Source organism: Telmatherina bonti (genome assembly GCF_933228915.1).
Source record: "Telmatherina bonti genome assembly, chromosome: 7".
Classification (NCBI taxonomy): Eukaryota; Metazoa; Chordata; class Actinopteri; order Atheriniformes; family Telmatherinidae; genus Telmatherina; species Telmatherina bonti.
The window spans coordinates 23,443,406-23,465,672 of NC_136625.1; the positions used below are offsets into that span (position 1 = coordinate 23,443,406).

Genomic DNA, 22,267 nt, shown 5'->3' on the forward strand with positions numbered 1-22,267 from the left:
TACATTTCATGGAAAATGAGTATAGGATGCGAGACTACAATCGAATAGTTATATGCTTTTATCCAATATAAGTCATATTTATATATTCTAATTAGTCAGCAAGCCAGACAAAATATTGTGTAATTTTTCCCACTGGCAGTCGTTATAATTTTAAAATCCAGTATTTACATGGAAGGAAGTTTTACCACTTCTGTAATGTATATGAACGTCATATAATAATATAAAATAATAATAATCATATAAATAATATATAATCACGTAAAAAAATATCATGGAAAAGAAAGAAAATTACAAAAAAATATAAAAACCCCACACACAATCTTAGGAGTTATAAAATAATTATTGTTTTTTTTTTCCTCTTCCTGTTATAAGTGTTTATAAGCACAGAGAAGTTGTTTTAATGAAAGCCCAATAGAGAAGTGACGGAAGCTTCAGACAAATGGGTGAGCAATATTGATAGCATAGGTTGGTGCCACTGGCATCTGGACAAGTTCCACAAACTTCTTGCATACTTGCCAGTGACTCTAGAAATAGGTAAAGAAGGTAGAATTTGCAGTGAGAAGGCTGCACTGCAGTGTCTGCAGAACAGGGCTCCCCTCCAATGCAAAATCTGCACTTGTGTTGCTTTAGCTCCACACAATATTGCACAAAAACTGGTTTAATATAACTGGAAATGAACACAGGCTTATGAGTAGCAAAACTGACCATTTATCTTTACTGTACGAGAAAAGAGAAATGCATCCTATTGGATAGCTGAATAGAAAATAAACAGCTATTCCGAAAATAAGAGGTGTTGCAGTTTCAGGGAAAATATGCAGAACACAAAGAGAGGAGCGCATTATGTCTTTGCCACTGTATGAACCAAGGACACATTGCCAAGATAGACGATATCCTATGGGTGCAGATTTGAGGCAGGGGAGGACACAGTGGTGTGGGAGAGGAGGTAGAGGAGGATGGATGAAGAGAGAAGAAGCGGAAGGCAAGAAGAGCAGTGATAGGACTGAGCAGGGAGTAGGTTGAGGTAGAGGGGCCAGAGAAAACAAAAGGATAGATCAGATAAGAAGCATGGCTATGTTAAAGATATAAGTGATCCACACCATATCAGTGTTGTAGCCCCTCAATAGACCTGCACATTTTCATCTGTCTGATTCTGTAGGACTTTCAAATCCTTTCTGATCAATGCAGTTCATTTTTTACCCAGCAGAGGTGTCTTCTTTCAGGTCCTCTGATCGATTCACTTCAAACTGACGCCAACCTGTGTCGGCAATGGAATCAAGACCTTAGCTCAGTGACAGGAAGTATAATGTCTGAAATCAGAACAACTTGCCAATTGTGTATTCATGCAGCTGCAAGTATATCAGCATGGAGAAAATAACAAACCAACTCTGGAATTCTTCTCTTGCATTTGTGCTGAGATTTGGATCTACAGACACATGACGCTGTGCGTCATTTGGCCTTGAAGCTTCTATTTCAGCACAAAGTCTGGAAACATCTTATACCAGCACCACAGTCTTTTTATACCATCAGAGGAAACTCTAGCTGTTGTCATAGCGTCCCATCAGTGTGCTGACAGGGCGTTTTCGAAGACACTGATCAATGGACCAGTTAGATAATAGCACACTTGTTCCCTGTTTTACCCTACACAGATTTTGCAACTCAGTGGTCGGTACAGAACTGTGTTTTTGTTTTTTTTTGGGGGGGGGGGCATATGCCTGCAGACAATCATGCTGTGTAAATCTGATATTGAGTGAAATTCTTTGTCTTGATGTTTGTTTAGCCCATAAAAACCACAGATGCTGTCACACATTATGACAGTATCAACCCCTCACCTCTCTAAAGACTCAGAGGATTACATTTGTGTTTAGAGTGTAGAGTGGGTAATTTGGGATGGAAAAAAAGCAATTACAGAACAAGAGAGCCACTTATAATAAATTTGAAAGCAGCAGACTCTTATGCACACATGTTTTTTGTGTTCATGTCTGTTCAGGTAGTTCATACTGACATAATTTGGTTACACAACACTAGCAAGGAGTTGGAGGAACCACAGGAATGGTTAGCACAGTTATTATTTATACTGTACACAATAAATTCTACTGCAGTATAATTAAATAACAGGCACAATACAGCATCAAATGTTCAGGACACACTATTGATCTGATTCACATATTAAATATTAATGTTTCTGACATATCATATGCCTTTGGATACAGTAAAGCAACATAGTACATTATGCTGTTAGAGAGTATGAAACAAAGGGACTCTTTGCTATAAGGGTCACTTCATTACAGTTAATTTAGCAGAGAATGGTTAAATAAAGAAACGTAAAAATTAAATAAACAAGCTCTGAAAGAATTAAACGTACATCTCACTTAAAACAAGATAGCATTTGGATAACTGTGGATTATTGCTGAAGCCCTTTTTCAGCATTATTTTCAGTGAGCATGGTGAGATTTTGATTTTGATGGATATGACTGATTGGTGGCCTGTCAAAACTACTCTTGAATCAGACTTTGGCTTGTTAAACAGCCATAACACCACAGGCAGATATTAAAAACAAAAACTTAAATATTCTTAACAGATCACTTAGGTATGGTCGTCAGAACAAGCACAAATTCTTCTTACAATACCTCAACTCTGCATCAAGACACTATTTATGCACACCCTGCATCCACTCACCTCTGCAAAATGCACATACACACACGACTCCCACCCCTCCCTTGCTCTTCACCTGAGTCCTCAGTCCACCTCACTGAAGAGCTCTGCATCTAGAGTCGCTCCCGCGAGACAAACTAGGTACCTGTAAGGGTGCAGTTTCGCCAAATATTACATGAGAAAAGCAACTTGCCTCCGTCCGCTCGGATCCTGAGCAAAGAAGAGAGCGCGCGCTAGACATCACCTCCGCCTGCACACCACCAAACTTCTGCTAAACGCGGGGACATGGGGGATAAAAACGCCGGTAAGAAACTCCCACGTGCTTGTTCATGAATTACTTATTAGATTATTTGTTTACTGATTTTCTTTCAGCAGTTGTTTAGTCACAGTAGTCTCGAAGGGTTTTCTGAGCACGGACTGCGGAACACTCAACAAAACAGTTTCTCCCCCCCCCCCTTTTCTTCTTATTTCCCCCCAAGTTGCATGTAGAATAAAACTGTGTGAATAATGGAGTCAATGTGTCTCTACGATACAGCGCACGGAAGCGGGTGCACTTAGATTAAAAAAAAAAGCTAAACCTGAACTTCGGAAGGATGGTAAAACAGTATCCCCCCCCCCCCCCCAGATCCTACTCAGTGGTGCAGCGCAGAATACAGCTGCTATCCCCCATTCTTTTAGCTCAGTCTCCCTCCTGCACTTTTTTGCTCACCTCATTGTGCACCCTCACCTTTCCAGTTCATGGCATTAGGCTAGCCACTCGTCCACATCGACACGATCATAATTTGTAAGTTGTATACTACCTGCGCTTTCTGTGTAATTTTTTCTGCCTGCGTGACACTTTGCCCCCTCCCCGAGCATTGCTCGTGGTAAACGGTTTAGTCTCCCTGCTCCCTGCTTTCCTTGTTGCTGTCGGTGCTGTCTGCTGATTTAGACAAAAACTGCTGCCTCTCCACTTTCGCTGGTGAGATGTGAGTTTACTGCTGCTCTCTGTACAGCGGCGGTGATGTGGCCTCAGCGATCAGCATGCGAGTTGTTGACAAAGCTTTTCAGCTGTGCCACTAATAGTTGCATGACCGAGCCATAAAATACAAAGTCTGTTGCTGCATTAAAAAGAAAAAAAAAGCGTAGATGTTGCATTGGACCCCCCCCTTCCCACACACACACACACACACCTTGACAATGTATGTGTTGCAGTGTTTTGTTTTCTATTAAAGCAGCACAAAGCAGGCAGAATACCTGAACAGCACAAATTTAGATGAGGGACTCAGCGCCCTTATTTAAGTAGGCTAACCTTCTCTAAGTCATCCTGTCCTGTTTCATCCCCAAGTTCACAGTTTTGTCGTAGTGTAGCAGAATACAAAAGCCATGAGAAAAAAAGGTAACCTATGTAGAGTGTCCCTGTCTGGAGCATAGGTCACATTTCTCTTGGACAGATTAAATATTTTTACATTTAAAAATATTTTAAACTGGGATATAAAGCCTTAACTCTCCTGCGTCTCAGCACTGTTTTATCAAAAGAAGTGCAAACACGCATTGTGATTTATTCAAACTCTCATAATAAAAAAAAAAGATGTTTTGTCACATATAGCCTTTTTAGAGTCATGAGTTATGGCTTATCCACTGCTAAAAACAAGCCATATTATTCTGAAGTGTTAAGGTATCGTTCTTTTGAGAGGTATTGATGAACTGAGAGATTGCTTTTTGTGTCTATTTTTATTTTATTGCCACTGTGCGTGGCTGATTGCCTGAGAATGAACAGTTTCCCAATGCAAGGAGCAGCAATGAAAAGGTTTAAAGGGGTCCTGCTATGGTCTTGTTTTAAAGTGGAAACTGCCATGAGTTTTTTTCCCCCTAGATATTATTTACATTAACGCAGACATGAGTGTTAGATTATACACTATGGGTTTTACATGTAATTACTTTGTTTATTCAACACTGGTTCTTTATTTGTTTTAACAAGCCAGCATCCTGTGGACAGGAACAAAAAATGTATTTATGTCTGTGTTTGTTTGACATTCTTACAGATTCTAAGTTAAAAATGATGGAAAAACTCTTCACAAGCATGTACGAGGACTTGTCAGAGCTGCTGATTCATATATTTGATCTGTACTTCCTTTTTTTCTTCCGCCACCTTTTTAATCCCCTCCTCTCCTTCTTGCTCCCAGCAGCAGTCTTAACCTATTGGCTTTCCATGTGTTTGCTATCTCACTGTCACGTGATCAAATATAAACACTCCCTCTTTCATTTCCTGTCATTCACCCTTTCCTTATGTTTGCATCCCATTGAAGGTTGCAAAATTAGGATACTGGTAATCAGTGGAGACCATCAGTTATTTGGTGTTATTTTGCTGCAGATTTCATTAAATGATTTTTTGCTGCACATTTTATGCTGTGGTGCTGGTTTGTTATCTGTGACAAGTATCTTGTTGCTGTTATTTAGTACACAGGCCGAGTCTCTGACCTCAAGTTTGCACATTTGTCAATTCACAAAAGATTTTTTTTGGCAGCAGGACATGATGCAAACAGCCATTAAAACCTTATGATTTTACAAAGCTGCCTTTTCTTAGCTTTGCAGATCATAAGAATTCGTACTTTAAATGACTGCAGAATCTAAAACCGTGCAAAAAAGTAATTTATGATCAATAGTGCCTGATCATTGCTGTGGAATGTTGAAGCCATCATTGCTTTTGATAAAGTAGCTTAAATAGTTTAAATAAAGTAGTTTTGTGACTTAAACAATCCGGTTATCTTCCTTTAAGGAAATAGTACTTTTTTTTAAATCTATTCAACTTAAATCTAAACAGTTTTTGTCTGTCTATTTAAACAAACGATCCTGCACAAATCACATAAGCCAAGAGAAAAAAACAAGCAAAATTTTTACACTTTCTTTAAAGTACAATGCATGTAACAATCTGATTTCAAACCAAGCTGGTATCACGTTACAAGGTGAACATTTTAACCTCGCTGCTGTTGGGATATTGAGGAAGGTGAAATGAGAGATGGCTTGTCCAGCATCTTTCCACAGTGTCATTACAGACAGACGTGAATTTGCTTAAATAATGACAAGTTACATCCTTTTTTGGACACAGAGTACAGTTACTACACATGGTGGGGTATCACAATCAAAAACAAACAGGACATGTTGACACTTGACATTAAACATAACACGATGTTAAATCAACCTTTGTTATTTAAGTTGATACAGAAATGTAGACGTGCACTCGATCATTTTACTGAAAAATGATCTGCTCTTTAGAACAAATTTATTGTCTTCATATTTAAATTCATGATATTATTTTCCATTACCATGCTATCCTATTCAAGTACTTTCTGCTCTTTCACGAGAATGAATTGTTGCTTGCACAGATCTCACTTATACTCGTTTTTCATTCTTTTTGCGAGTGGATGCTCTGGAATTTCTGTGTAATACAGCAAAGTTAGTGAGAATACATCAGTGTATGTTTGCATCGATAAAGGGAACCAAAAACCCCATTTGATCCCATCCAGGAGACTGACAACACAGTGTAGCTATTTCAATGACAGGCTGCTTCACCTGCTGTGTGTGAGGGAGAGGTACTGCAGGTCCTCAATTTCTACTGCTGACCACACACACACACACACACACACACACACCTAAAGGGACAGTTTTTGCTTTTTTTCCATCAGTGTGTAGCAGTATCACAAATCGGTCATGCCATTTTATGACCATGTTTGCTTCTTTGATCACATCTGGCTCCTATTTTTTGCTTTTAATGCTATTCTTAATTGTTTTTGCTGTCATGTTTATTACAACACTGCTTCAATACTTCTGCATTACTATGCAAAATATGTCTCATAAAACTGCATGACAACCTGACCATAATTTCATACGGAGTACAACATCAGCTATGTGAGAATTTGTGTAAAAACTTTTGTCTTTATGTACCATTTTTATGCTAGAAAAGTTTAATATGTCACTTTGTCTTAAATGGTTCAGTTATAACATATAATATTATTTTCCCTGTGACTTCCTGCTGGATTATTAACTAAGAGACAAAAACAACATAATATCCCCCCCAGCTTCAAAGGGAGTCTAGCAACTCTACTATGAACAACTATATAAAGCAGGAAAATAACTTGCTGGTATAATAACATCACCCAGGGATTCAGCTCACTCTTTGGGAAATGTCTTTGGTGCAGATCCTCAAATTCAAGTCTATTAACTCTGCAACTTAATTGATAGCGGAAGCAGTGCTATCAAGACATAAGTATTATAAGCAAGCAGAACCAAGTCGCAAAGGAGGGGTTATGCTGGCACATGGTGCAAACTGAGTATCTGAGCAGGAATATGGATCTTTGAGTGAAAATAGCATAAATTTGCACATGAACAGGGACATGAAAACGAGAAACCATGCTCCACAAATGTAATGCTTTGTTCTTGTTTTGAGACTGTGGCATCTACTCCTCACTTCAGTTAAATAAGTCATAGTAGCCACATTTATCAACTAACATAATGTTTAAAAATGCCACAAAGCTTTTATTAAGGTTCAGTTTTGTGCATGATTCATCAGGAGATTGAGACCTAAGAAGATGGTGTAAAATGGTGTTGTTTATTTCAGGCCAGCATACAATCTTTTTTTTAATTTTAATGATATACAACAGATCAGTGCTTATTTTATTTTATCATAACTGTTATATAAAAGATACAGATGAACATGTATCTGTCCTCTAACAATTAAAACTGATGCTAAAATGAAATGCTAAACAGTAAAAGTCATCATTTAACCTATGTGTTGTCAGACACAAGCATCTTAAATGTACATTTTTAAACAAGTGTCACACATTTATTAAATATTACTGTATCAAATTCTGAATTTTTCTTTAGGTGCATGCTAGGAGCTTTCTATGCTATTGTCTCTTTAATCTATTTCCTTCCTCCCAACCCTCTGAATCTTTCTGTGAGCAGTGAGTGTTTCTGCAGTGGGACGGTACAGTGGGAGCTGAGTGTACAGTATCACCACCATATCCGTGACTCTGGGTTGGATGCCAGCACCCTTGCTCTCCCCACCCATTCTCTCTATTTCTCTGACCCTCTCTTATTTGCATGGCTGGTGTTGTTGAAGCATTTTGCTGATGCAATGTGTTCTTTAATGTACATAATACATAATGAGGTCATGTTTCCATTTATTTGCTGCCCTTGTGTGTGTATGTGTGTACATGAGGGCATTTTATAAGCTTCCAAAACATGTCCTTTTCATGCATCTATTGTTTTGAGTAAAACTTTGTTCCAGCGTCTTTCTTCAACCCCGTTTGGTTCCATCTTCAGTTTGTGTTTTATGCTATGGCTCCCTCTACTGGTAAAAGTTGCACATTGTGCAGCTTTTTAGTATTGCAACTTGAGATAGTGCTTGTCATCCTGGGCCAGAATACATTAACAGATCTCGAACTTTGGCTTCCACATGATGACTCATAGTTAAAATAAGCCCCTAAAGCATTTCCAAGTTAATTAAATTTCAATTAGTGTGCAACTGACCCTTTTTGGACCCAGTCACATTTTTAGTCATTAAAGTTTCTAAAACATGTTGGTGGCATAATTTTCAAGCGCCTTATTTTATAGAATATATGTATGGAGAGCATACATGTTTACTTGAATGTTTGTATACATGTAAATATGCACACCTCATTCCGATGGTAGCCAAGCATAGATCTTTCAGTGTTAGTCAACAGTCAACGTGCTGTTTTGGTGAAACATCAGGCTCTGTCTGAGTTCTGTTTAATTGCTCATGACCTACTTGATTATTTGTGTCTCCCTCGGACAGTCATTTAACTATAATTTATTTTCAATTAACTGTAACGTTCACGCTTAAAAATGCCTGTTGTGCACTTGCAAAGAGTTAATAACAATGGTTCATGCCTGCAACTTTTGTTGTTATTAGCTCCAGCTGTAACATCCTGCACATGATGCATATAATTCACTATGAACCCCCAGCTGGTGGGATGGAAGGACACTAAGGAAGGCTGCTGTTTAGTTTTTCTTAACGCTGTAACTGAGCCATAAACTTTCTGATATTATCCAGCAGAGACGTCGGTGACTTTAAAGCTATCCCTTGCAGCTGACGTGGGCTCTGCGTTGTTCACTTGTTCTCAATAGATTTACGAGAAAAAGATACAGAAAAAAGGGAAAAAGATAAAAAAAAACTAAACAAAAAAAAAAAACAAAACCTCCTGGCTCTCGTGGTCCAACATCTGTGCGGCCCTTGTCGCCTTTTCTGTCTGCTCCGCATTACCTCACTCGTGGCCGGCGTGCGATTTACCCCTGCAGTTTAACTTTGGCGTGCTTGCTCCTGTCCTCCCTCCCTCCACCACAATCTCTCCCTTCTCCTCTCCGTTCCTGCTGTTACGTCCGCTGCTGGTAAAGACGCGGAGGCAGGGGGATGTACAATTAGGAGCACATTGTAACGTCCTTGCGTTGCCTGCTGTGGCGGAAGAGGAGTGTGGATCGAGAACGCGAATGATTGTCGGTGGAGGAGAAGAAGATACACACAGAAAGAGCCAGGACTCGAAAAAGAGAGAAGTGGTGGTGGTGGGGAGGGGGGGGTGGGGGGGGGGGATCACTCAAGATGCCTCGTTTTAGCGTAATTTGTCCTGCAGACTGTGCCCTTTCGGCGTTTTGAGGGCTGCTGTGAGCCTACAGAGAGAGGCTGGCTGGCTACGCTATGCTGCCTGACCCTGCTGTGTTGTGATAGCGCTGTCCGATTGTTTGGATTGAGGAAGGCTCCCATCAACCCAAATCAATGAGGATTCTGAGGCCATTCCTTCAGAAAGGAGCGCATATGCTGCAGTGTTTCTGTGGACAACGATCGAAGTCGACCACTATCAACGACGGTGAGAGACAAACAGCTTTACAGCTGCCTTTGCCTTTGCATGCTTTCTCTCTTGAGTAAAAAAAAAAAAAGAAAGAAAGAAAGGAGGATGTAAAGAGGAGGAGGAAGAGTGGTTTCACTCGAGTGTTTGAGTAAAATCTTACGAGTCTGCAGTGGAGAAAGCCTCTCCTTGTGCTCTCCTCGCATCTGTCCCGAGTTTTGTGTGCAGTCTTTGCTCGCCGTGGATGGCAGCCGGCAGTCAGCATCAAGCTTCTCTTCTGTTGAGAGGAGAGGGCTCCAGATACTTTTTCCGCTCAAAGATATTTCCACTTGAGTACTTTCCACTGCAGCATCTGAAGCGATGAAATAATATATATCAAACAAATAAATAAAACCAGAAAAAAACAGAGGAAAAAGTCGTTAAACTTTGAGGGCCAAAAGAAGCAGCATTCTCTGAGGGCCCCAAACAAGCAGCGCGGTTCAGCACCACGGATAGCGCCATAGCAGACGCACTCCAGGGCAGTGGCTCAAACTTTTCTTGTTTCTTTGAATCGATTTTTTAAAAACCCGTATTAATGTATTGTTCTTTAGTGTAAGGACTCACTTTTGGTAGGTGTACTAAAAATAAATAAATAAATAAAGCTAACAAACAGCACAGTCCATCTGAGGATAATTAGTTCTGGATGCTAGTTGAAAATAGTTTCTTTTCTTCATTACTGCATGTCAAATTTGATCTATGCAAAATCCATAAAAAGTCCCAAAATTTCAGTTTGACACCAGCTAAATTAATTCTTTTTTTTTTTTTTAAATCATTTAACAGATAAGTTTATCATTTCCATTTAATAGAACTTGCTCTGTAGCCATCCACAACACAACATAGTACTTTTAAAGATGTAACACCTGACTGACATCTATGTTCATTCAGGCCTGTACACAACCACCACTTACCAGTGTTTGGCTACAAGCCTAAAATCCCTGCCATGTCCTCTAGTCATCTCTGTGGCAGTTGACTGCATTGCTACAATTGTTCACTCATGGCATAACTCTACTCTCTTGAAAGTCATTACTGAACTATAAAGCTTCGCAAAGCAAAACATTTAGCTGCTTTTTTTTTTTTTTTTTTTTTTTAAACAGATGCAACACCTTCTTCTGTTGCCTGCTGTCTCTTGCAGTATCTCAGATCTCAAATTCAGGGCAGACAATTAGAAACTCCATTAAGCACAGTTGATTCCTCTGAGGTAGTTGGACCAAAAGCAGCATGCACACTGGGATCTGTAGGACTCTGATATAAAGTACCATCAGTCCTTACCCTGCATCTCTGCTCACTGTTACATGAACTGTATGACCTCAATCAAAACTTTGAGTCAGCTCATTGGTGTTGACAGAAAGTGATGCAAAGTGTAAAAGTAGGAATTTTGTTAGCTGTCTCAGATTACACTGTTTACAGACCCAGTGTAAACTTTGTTAGATCTTTTACAGACTTGGCAACTTCCTTTCAAATTACAACTTTGATTTTCATTTATTTATGTATTATTATTTTATTTTGTGAAATCATGAGTTACATTTTAATTTCTGTATTTTTGTTCTTCACTGTTTCTCCAGACAGCAGATAATCACTCATAGATACTTAATAATAATCAGATAATGTCTCTAAAGATGTTTGCTTTTGAAACAATTGTGGAAATAACTGGTTAAATGGGGAGGAGGGGCCTGAACATGACTGAATGAATGAATTAGTTGATCAATGAATAAGTAAAACATTTATTCAACAATCCCATTATAAATTCTAAGGTTAAAGCAAAGGCAGTTTATCCTCAAATAGTTTCATTCACCACTCCAATCTCATTGAAGTATTTGCTACTCCAATGTGCTTTTGCTTGTACAAGTCCATGGAGAGGAGGTGGAACAGGGATGCTTTCCACATTTTCCTTTCCATGCTGTAAAACAGAATAGTCTCTGAGGGATTCCTTGTGAAAGTTGTTTCAGAGTATGCTAAATGTTTGCACCTGCTCTCTTTTGTATAGTGTCCTGTTTGCACCTGGCTTTTCCTCTGTTAAAGTTTCATACTGAAGATCGCCAGCTGCTGAAACACACTGTCACACACTGGAAGAGGTTAAATATGCCTTGTTGTTATTAAAGTTCAAGTAGCTACCTCTTCTTTTTTAAATGAAGCTTTTAATGAATAATGTTTTCACATTATTTACAACAGCATCTGAAATTAAATGGCCTCGATGGCTTTACTTTGGCTGTACTTAAATCAGGGGTCAAGGTTTCAGAGGGTCACATTACAGGAGTCTGGATCTTTGAACTGAGCAGTAAGCTTGTTGGATGGGGAGTATAAAAGAGAGTTTTTCCAATGTGAGGCCTTATAGTAGTTGATTGGTCTCTTTTCTGTCAATTTAAATAATATAAAATCATGTTTCATCTGAGGAAAATTTGTACTTCATATTTGGTCTTCTATGGACTCATGAACATTTGTTTGGATTGCAAGTGTGTATTATACGTTGCTGCATTACATGCATTTTAAAGGAGGATATATCTTTTGGCCAGTTATACACATTGAGCACCATGCTGTAATCACATAAACTTATCTAATTCATATGATGATTCACAGTAGAAATGTGTCGATGGGGACTGTGAGCCACAAAATCGCCTTTGTTCTCTCACATTTCAGCTTTTCACCTCCTCCAGGCTTGGCAAGAAAGCTGAGCAATGTTACACTATGAAATCTAGCTCTAGCTATTGTGAGTCAACAAATCTGTGAGGTGCCTCAAGGACACACAGAAGTGACAAACTTCAGAGTGGGAACATCCTCTTCTTTTTTCTTTCATCGCTCATAGATTATTTTTTACCACAAGATGGCAGCAGACTTAAAGAAGTTACTGAGTGACGTTTATCAGCAGTTGCACCTCTGGTTGGGCCACAGGGATGCTGAGACTTTATTTAACTTTAATTGTTGTGCTGCAATATGGCATTTCAATATTTAAAAAAACTGGTATATTTGATTACCTGATCAAATTATATGAAAAAAAAACAACTTCTGCTTGGCACATTTAAAACAGCCATTTTCATTTGTTTTATTACTTTTATTACTTTGTTTTAGATACAGTATGGTGAACTGAAATAATATGTTTTTGTAAGTGAATGAACCAACCTTCTCAGTCAAAATTATTTCAAATGTCAATTAAGAAAAATGCTATGTACTATCTGTTTAACAGTGGTGTTTTATAGCTTGTGGGTGCATCTATGCTGGAATGAAGTGAACATCAATTGTTTCTAGTAGAAAGAGAAAGCCTAGCAGAGCCTCATTAGGGAATACTTTATCTTTTTAGTGACAAAGATATATGTTCATGTCAGTAGCTCTCAAGGTCCCTCCCATCTCTGAGAATTTTCCTTTGTACCCCACGGTACAAGCTTTTCATTGTAGAAGCTGAGCAGTGTGCAGTGTATCACCCTCATGCATACAGTTACAAACAACAAATGCTATCTATCAAAAATGATTATTTATATTTCTATATACAACAGTGATCTGATCATTTCAACCGTGCAGAAGCAACTCAGCAGAAGTACAAAGGCACATCAGAGGAAGCATTTAGTTTTGGGATCTGATTGATTTTGCTGCTCAGTGTTTAAAATTGTATCTCTGTTTACCTCATTGAGGGAAACCAGTGATTTTATCTATGTTCTGTTTTGGTTCTTTCCTCTCTACCTGCCTATCTGTAACACACACTTACACTCACATTATATTATAGAATACCTAAAACAGTAACCATCATACTGGATCTCCACATTCAAAACCCTCATCAACTAACAGAAACTTACATAAGGAGTGATATTCAATAGAAAATTTCATCCCTTTTCACTGTCTCCATGGATTCAACTTGAATATAAAATGTCAAACTAAGTTGCAGAGACAGCCTCTAAATGTTTCATAATGTTTCATCATGGGAACAGGAAAGGTTTGCTATGCTGCTGAGCATTGGTGTGTTCTTTCTTCCTTGCACAGTATGTGTTTATGTGCAACAACAGATATGATGCCACAAGCATGTCACTAAAACTAACAATATAATTTTTTATTTATTATTCAATATTAGATATATACACATGTGCACACAGACATCATTCACTGTCACCTTGTGCATGTTAGGAATAGAGGATTGGATCAAAATCATGTCCTTAACCAGGTTATTTAAAATATATTGTAAAGTTCCCTTAGAGGATTTTGTTTTGAAGTGGTGCTGCATATATATATATATATATATATATATATATATATATATATATATATATATATATATATATATATATATATATATATATATATAGTTGAATTGAATTGAATTGAATTGAATTGAATTGATTTGATTTGAATTGAATTGAATCAGAGGTAATTAACATTTACTGTATGTCAACACTTGAAAAATCATCTGACATTCCTGCATTGCTCCATAATGAAGGCATTTTGAAATTCTGTCAAAAGCAGCTTGAAACTAATGAACTAATTTCTTTGTGGTCCCACGCAGATGATACGGGTGTGATGATGCTATGTGTTCAAATGTGCATACAAATAAACCAAAAAGGCAGTTTTCTAAGTGCGAGTGCATGTGCAGGCTTTGACCTAGCCTGAGACCATTTCATTTCACCAGTTCATATGTTGTGTCACTGTCTGAATCGCGCCACTATGTTTGAATAAACCTGTTGCAAACACAATACAAAAAAGAAGCAAACTAATGATCATTATTAGGTTATATAACAATGTAATTAAAGAATAAATAGTGCAAATGATTCTGAACGACAAACTGTCATGACATCCCATTTACTTCTGCAGAACACATCCAGCAGTCACCTGTTTTACCAGTTTTGTATTCACAAGTTTTTTTTTTTTTATCAAAGAGAAGATCAATCTTTTCCTGAACGACCCCAGAGAATTCTTAATACAAACCTCAATCACGTATGATTGCGTTAAGAGTTGGAGAGGGAGCGAGGTGGGAGAGAGAAAGAAACAGAGAGGAGGGGAGGCTGTGGACCGCGACCATTCACTCTCAGTGTCGGGCGATGTAACACACCGACAATGATCGTTCTGGACGCGCTGGCAAAGAGGCTACTTTATTATTTGTGCGTTACAACGAAAAGCACTTTGATGTCTGCTCGCCTCAACTAATTGTTGCTTTTCTAACGCAAATCGCTCCGTGCTGGCTTCAATTCCAGCTCTGCAGCATTCTTGCAGAGCTGCCTCTGCTGCCGATACCATTTTCCAAGACTGCATTTAGAGGTGTCTTCATCGACGGAACCGGAGGCTGGCCTCACATCTCTCGGCTCCTGCTTCGTACCCCCGGATCATCCGCGGACGGGCTCATTGGTCAGTGTGGACGGAGAAAACCATTTCAAGCAGCAGAGGACAAAAGTTTGGAGAGTTATTTATTTATTTATTTATTTATTTATTTATTTATTTATCTCATCCATGCACAAGCGCGTGCTTGAGAATTGGACTACTGGAAGGCGGCAGTAATCCAGAGGATAGACTGGTGTACAGATGAGGTGTCAGGCCGCGGCGCTGTTCACCTGGAATACCTGAAGCTCTCCACAGACAACGCAGCGGCATCAACTTATAAACACTGTTGCATGTTTTCACGACTGATCATCGGCCCCTGTGGCCTTGCCCTTAGATTCATGTGTAATATAAGATCGATCACTAATTTTAAGCCCTGAGTCCAGTTTAAAATCAAATCTGGCCAACTGGGCTACATGCCACTGTCTCCCCAAGTGGATGCCTGACGCGCAATGATGCACGGGACTCGAAGGATTTTCTGATCAGGATGACATCTGGTTGAAACACTCGTGGACCGTAGCAGAGTAATCGTTTTGTTTTCCCTTTAAAAAAAAAATCCCCTTTTCTATTTTCTACTTCATTTATTTATTTTCGCCAAGAAGCTGCATTAAGACCCGACCTCTGCCGAACTACACTCTCGCTTTTCAGACCTGGTTCGGGGAGATGGCTGCTATTGCCAGCTCCCTGATCCGGCAGAAACGCCAGGCGAGGGAGTCCAACAGTGACCGGGTCTCTACTTCGAAACGTCGCCCCAGCCCCAGCAAAGACCCCCGGTCTCTCTGCGAGAGACATTTCTTGGGGGTCTTCAGCAAAGTCCGTTTCTGCAGCGGCAAGAAAAGACCAGTTCGGCGGCGACCAGGTCAGTTAGTAGATTTCTATTAAACACAAACAAAAAAAACCCAAAAAACAAATGTGTGTTATGTGTGTATAGGGAAGCGCCCCACCGCACCCCGCCCCTCTTTGGAGCAGCAGAGACATTATACTGCAGTCAGGGGCTTCAATCCGAACCAGAGGGGGAGTAGGTAGATTTTCTCCGCGGTGCGAAAAATCCACCTGTTCCATTATTGTAGCTCTCCTTGTTGTCTGTCGATTCACTACACGACACAACCCTCATACCGAGCAGGATCTGCCTGAATTTACAGGGAATGATCTGTGCGCTGTGACGTTCCTCCTTTAGGTATTCATAGGGACAGGGCTCTGATAAAAACAATCGATTATCATGAAACAAAACTAATAGTACTGTTTCCCAGCAAGAGCTTGGCTATATTTCCTACCCTAAAAGATTAAACTGTTAAGATGACCCCCACCCCCCTTTCCTAAATTCTCACCCCCTTCCAACACAGATACACAGGCAAGTTGAATACACTAAATTGAGCTGCTTTAAATGACCTAATTCAATATTAATGCAGATTAGGGTATGGAGGGAGGATAAATTGCACCGCAGTGCACCAAGGCTCTTTTGAGATTAAATGTTTTAATCGTAAATGTTTATTGCAGAGAGGGAGCTTTGCTGCAGTGAAGGGAGTGAAAGGTATAGCCTTTGTCATTAGGCGCTGTATTGATATACATAAAGGCTCTGTTCCTACCACAGTCTGTGGTACAACCTCGTCTAGATTGTACTGGTTCTGTCCTGATGCATGGATAATAATCCCACGGTGCAAGTCACCCGACTGAATCCACCAAACCATTCAGTTCTATTTAATGATGAACAATAGTCAGATCCATTCACAGCCCTGCAGACACACTAAGGAAAAATGAGGTAGGCGGACATAAATTTTTAAGGCAGAATTGGAGAACAACTGAGACAGTCACTCTGCCAGACAGAACCAAAACCCTATTGTCCTGCATCCTTGTCAGACAATCTCTGTATCAGAAATTGCAGGAATATAAACAGACAGACAGACAGACAGACAGACAAAGAAGGCCTCCAGGTCTTCAGTCATTTATGGGCAGGTGGGTAATTCCTCTCAGCTGACAGAGAGACAGGCAAGCAGACATGCTCTATGTCCTCTATTTGATTTTCCTACATTTCCACTGATGCTTTGCCATATATTTGCTGATAAACAACCGATACACTGGAGAATATATTAATACTGCCTGTTTAAAAGACTGTTGTTTTTCCTTTTATCCTCCCCCTCGTAAGATGCACCCTCGAAACCTCCACAGGTGTCCCATAAGGGCTGCAGGCTAGGTCAGTAGCTCAGCCTCCATTCGTGTGTGCTGTGTTTTTCTTCGTCTCCACCCCATCTCGCGCCCATGCCGACAACCCCCTCGTCCAGGGAGGGGGAGGTGGGGAGGGGTGGGTGGGCCAGGAAAAAAAAGGCTGGGATGGGCTGGGGGCTTCAACACCTGTCTGACAGCCGACGACCTTCTCCCCTTGCTGATTTTCTTCTTCTCCTTTCATCACTCCTTCTGTGTGGCTTTTTTCTTCGGTTTTTTTAAGCTTAAGTTTTGACCCTTTCCCTTCCCTGTGATAGTTAAAGTTCTCCTACAGCCAGTCGTATGTTGCTCTCCGCCTCTTCTCATTTTGTTTCAGTCTCATTCTTTTTGTCAGTGAATGTTGGATCAGTCTTTCTCCTCGCTTCTTGTTCTTTGTACATACTTTGTAAGTGTAGTAGCGGCTGTTATTGTAGTGTATATGGATATGATGTGTCTCTCCTTGTCGAACACTATATCAGAACAGGTGATCATTCACCATTTCATGGTCATGATGCCATTTGTCAACGTACCTGAATGTTTTTGTCCTTCTGTATTGGTATGAAGTAAATCTATTGTCGTTCTAATGGTCCATACACTCACAGAATGATCTTAAGTTTGTTGTCATTGAAAGAGATTTTTCATGCACAAACATAAGCTCTATAAGTCTGTGTCTACTGGCACACACAAACACACACATGAACACGCATGCACATATGCTTTCTTTTAAATGAGTTGAACAGATGAGCCATCAGCAGTTGCCCAGGGTCCGTGCTGTGGCTGTAATTTATGGAAGTGTGGTTATCACATGTGATTTACTGATGTGTACAGTCCTATGTGCTTTCACACACGCGTAAACACACGCATACACTCTTGCATTCTCCTCAACTTGCCCATGATGGATGATGAAAGGCCTGTCCCAGCAATTGATGGCCCTTACCCAGGGGTAGGTGAGTTGGGAATTGATGGTCAAGATGATGTACAGTTGAGCGGACGTGAACTTATTCTCACAGTGGGTCACCACTTGGCTTAGTCTTTCTTTGAACTCTCTTCTCCATACACTTGTCCCACGTACAACATAAATAAAGCTCATGCACCAATTATTACTGGAGTGATCAACTTGGAAGAAAAATGCTTGAAATCTGTTGCTACCGTTTCATTCAGACCTAGCTGAAATGCATCCTATTAGTGAAGAAACAAGCTTAAAAATGTTCCTCTTTTTATAAATCACTCAGGATACTTTGTCCCTGACTGACCTGACACAAATTGCATATTCTCCAAGTCTTGTTATAACATTAGAAGATAATCCAGCTCACTTATATTCCTTAATTCAAATAGCATATATTAAGATTACAGTCATTTATCAGAGCACCTATGCCAAAAAGAAGAAGAAAGTCAATACTATATACCATGCAATTTGTCATGTCTGTTCCTTTTGTCAGATAATTAGTAGGAAACATAAAACAGAACAGAGCGTAATTTTTCAATTGCACTCTGTGACTATGACTGTGTTCTCACTGTAGAGCTTTTTTTCTTTTATCAGCACTGAAAATGGTTCACTTGATCTCTAAATGATTTTTAAAATTTAGCAGATAGATGCATTTTTACATAGACCACTGCCCTGTGAAGAGCCACCAAACAAATCTGGTTAACGCTAATCGTACCATCCAACACTGTATTATTCTTTTACTAAAAATAAATGAGTAAATATTCCATTTGAATTAGATTTGTTTAACCGTATTTTTTTCTGGTAACGATGGGAGCTGAGAGGCATCAATTGCCCTGAGCTAATTCTCATTTCCACCTGCTCCCCTGAAGTGTTGAAAGCTTTGAGCAGGAGCCAGAAGTCATGCCCTCAAAGTAGGTTGGTTCAGGGATAATAACATGAAAAAAAGCAGGAAAAATGAAAAACTTTCAGTCAGTTTTCTAAAGGCATATAAATAAATATGGAATCAATCAGTGACGTAGTGACCTGTAAAAATGTGTCTTTTAAAAGGAGCAGTTTTGCTTAATGTTTGCCACCTTATCCCCAAAAAGCAAGGTTGCAACCTACCAAATAAAAAAAAAACAAACAAACAAAAAAAAAAAACACACTAACATATTAGTGTGCATTAAATGTGATTTTAAAAAGAGCTCCCAAATTATGCAAAAGCAGTCATTTTGCTCTGTTAGTCTCAATAAGTCATTGTTATTGATTTTCTGTTGTGGTATCCTCATTGTAAAGCCTGCCTGTCTCACAGCCTTCCAGTTTACCCTTATATGATATTATGTGATGCAAAAGAAGATTCATGACAAACCTTCCATCATCATATTATTGATTTCCAACAGCTGGTAAGAGTGAAGCATCAAGTCTAGTTCTGCAAGTTATTTCATATGCAGGCTGCTGTGGAGGCTGGATAAGGCCACAACAATGATAAGATTGCTGCTGAAAAGTGTTTAAAAGAATTCAACCATATACATTAGGAAATAAATTAGCTCCTTTTATATATTTCATAGTTCACCATTTTAAAGGCTTGAATATGTGACATAAAACCCTGCAATAAATGTTTTTAAGTGATTACATCAATTTTACGACCGTATTTAAGAAGCATGTAATTATTCTGTCAGTGCACTCCATCTTCCACAGCCAACCTTCTCCATTGTAATTAATTATATGCGACATTTACATCTTCTGTTTGTAATAAACTTCTTAGTGATGATTTCAGCTTTTGAGGTAGCTTGATAGAAGCATCTGTGAGTAGAATAGAAGCATCTAGTTTGTCACGATCATAAGAATGCTGTTCTCACATCTTCTCGTGGGGATGGGGCTGTGGCTTTGCCGACGGCTGGTGTGGATGTGTGTGATGTATGCGTGGTGCGTTCGTGCGTGCATGCATTTCAGAGCCACAGCTGAAAGGCATCGTGACACGACTGTTCAGCCAGCAGGGGTTCTACCTGCAGATGCAGCCGGATGGAACCATCGATGGCAGCAAGGACGAGAACAGCGACAACAGTGAGTGGAGCACTATGGCAGCTGCAGCTTTCTGCTTAAAACATTTAATGACTGTGAGTCAGTTGGTTATATAACATTTTGCAATATTTCATATACTTGATCATTTTTATTTGGGGCAGCCCTGAAGGAACCAAAATGAGTTTAAGACACCCGAGCAAAAACTTATTTTCTTAAAGGCAGAGTTTTAAAGGGAGAAAAGCAGCCAACTCCAAAAGGCACAGATGCCCTCTTTTCTGCATCTGGTTATGCAATTGCTGGATATAAATGTGTCAAATAGTTAGTCAAATGGTTTGTGTTCAAAGCTTGTCTTTGGAGGAATTTAACTTACATTGTATACTATTTATAGAGATTCTGGGATATAATATTTAATTTCTGAGTGAAATCAATTTCAATATCCCTCCAGAGGCCATATTAAGAAAACCCATTCTGCTGTGTACACAGCATGACTGTAACTGTCAAATTTTGTTGATTGATAAAGCTTCAAAGCATATGAGAGGATCCCAGCAGAATTACTAGCAGGATTTCACTGTAACCCAACAGTTTTGCTTACACACAGCTTGGAAAGATCCCTCCCTGAACCACCTCCCTACAGTATTCCAACACCAACTTACTTCCCGTAGTGGGACCAGTGAAGAAATCGTCTCTGGGAGTATAGTTGCCCTTAACATTTCATTCAAGATCCACATCAACAGGGACTGAAAGGGGGGAAGGCTTAGTCTGCCAAGATTCTTCTACATTAAAACACAGACTTTATAAAGAGTTTCTCTTGAAGCATCAAGGAGCATATATGTCAGAGCAGAATGGTCATCAAAGCAATAATGATGACACTTTCAGTCTGGAGTTAAGCCAGACGGAAAACCAATGACCTTTCTTTTCTAAAACATCCTGCCAATCTTTACAAAGGTGGCAGCCAAAGCTCCAGGATGGTAGCAGTCATGCAGTGAAAAGAACGGCCTCTCCCCGTCACATGTCACTTTATATTTTATGATGAGATACCGTTTCAGTTAGGACTACTTCTAGCATAAAGGAAAGGTCTTCAAGACAAAGGATTACAGCATGGGGGGAAGTAATATGCAACGTAATGCATTTCATCTCTACAACTATAGCCCATTTCTCATTTTAGGGGTCCCTATTGTGTTATTAAGCTTATAGCTAGTGAGGGCTTTTGTTGTATGTGAGGGTTTTCCTCACCTCTAGGTAATCTTTTGATTTAGCTGTTCTGCTGGCCTGGGGATGGAGGAATGCAGTGAATAATTCAGCAAACTAAAAATACCACCTTCTCCGTTTGTACCCAATGAATAATTCTTTATATGAGGGACCTCAAGCTCAGAGACAGTCTGAACAAAGACAAGGAGGAGAAGCAAAATGCAAGAGGTGCTGACAAAAGGATTTGAAGTGTTGTAAGCAGAAGATCGAGACAGAAAAAGCAAAAGCAAATGGGCGACTGATTAAGAGCGATAGAAATGGACAAGGAAGATTTGGTATGCAGGTCTTGCACTGAACTATTGATTGCCCGGGTGGATTATTAGAATAATAGATTACCCCCACCCTTGAACCATGTCACCCTTTGACCTGCAGCATCCTCAGCAGTGGCAGATGGTATACAGTAATTTATTTTCAGGGGGAGGCTCAGTAGAACTGATTGGATAGAGGAGCACGATGCTGCCTGCATACTAGGTGCAACATGAGCTGAGAAAGCACACCGTTACATTTTTATTATTTGCCATATTTCTACTAGGGCTGACAAGAACCACGAAAAGGACACAACTAAACAGAAAATGGCTTTTTGTGATGAAAAATGCTGTAAAAAAGATAATGGAATTCTGTTTCAATCAAATCTCACAACTTGATAAAATACAGCAAGTTGCTGCTTTCAGTCTCTGCAATGAAAAGAAAAATGACTTTAGAGGAAAGCACAACTTAGTGGCAGGGCTATGCTTAGATAACTGCGATATCTGTGAAGCATCATGCAGTTAATGGACATCTGTGTTCAGATTCAAGCAGTTATTAAATTGATTGGCATCAGCTGATTGCTTGTAGTAATTACCTGCACAGTATATGGCTTTAGAAAGACATTGCTGGTAATGAAATACCTGCTGTATCAGGTTGTGATCCTTTAGACTTTGATAGATAGAATCATCAAAGACTGTTTTTTAGATATCAAATAAAATATAGTTTCAGTCTGCACATTAAAGACAAACCTGCAACATGAACTCAGTTAAATAGTTTCAACAATTCAGTCTTGGGTATATAAATA

General features: G+C 39.5%; 2 protein-coding genes across 4 annotated transcripts in view; both read left to right on the plus strand.

Annotated features, from left to right (window-relative positions):
- The window catches only part of rc3h1b (ring finger and CCCH-type domains 1b), a 105,724-nt gene that overhangs the window by 32,130 nt on the left and 51,327 nt on the right, over positions 1–22,267 (plus strand). The gene's annotated exons all lie outside the window — the stretch shown is intronic.
- Positions 9,425–22,267, plus strand: part of fgf12a (fibroblast growth factor 12a) — a gene marked incomplete at both ends in the record, with an annotated part of 31,231 nt that continues 18,388 nt past the window's right edge. The window contains 3 exons of one of the 3 annotated variants that reach the window (XM_079244336.1): positions 15,486–15,681; positions 16,966–17,013; positions 19,900–20,010. In XM_079244336.1, the coding sequence (XP_079100462.1) occupies positions 15,486–15,681; positions 16,966–17,013; positions 19,900–20,010 (355 nt within the window). Of the gene's footprint in view, positions 9,516–15,485; positions 15,682–16,965; positions 17,014–19,899; positions 20,011–22,267 lie in introns of those variants that run through there. The other 2 variants (XM_079244338.1, XM_079244337.1) reach the window with 2 other exon arrangements.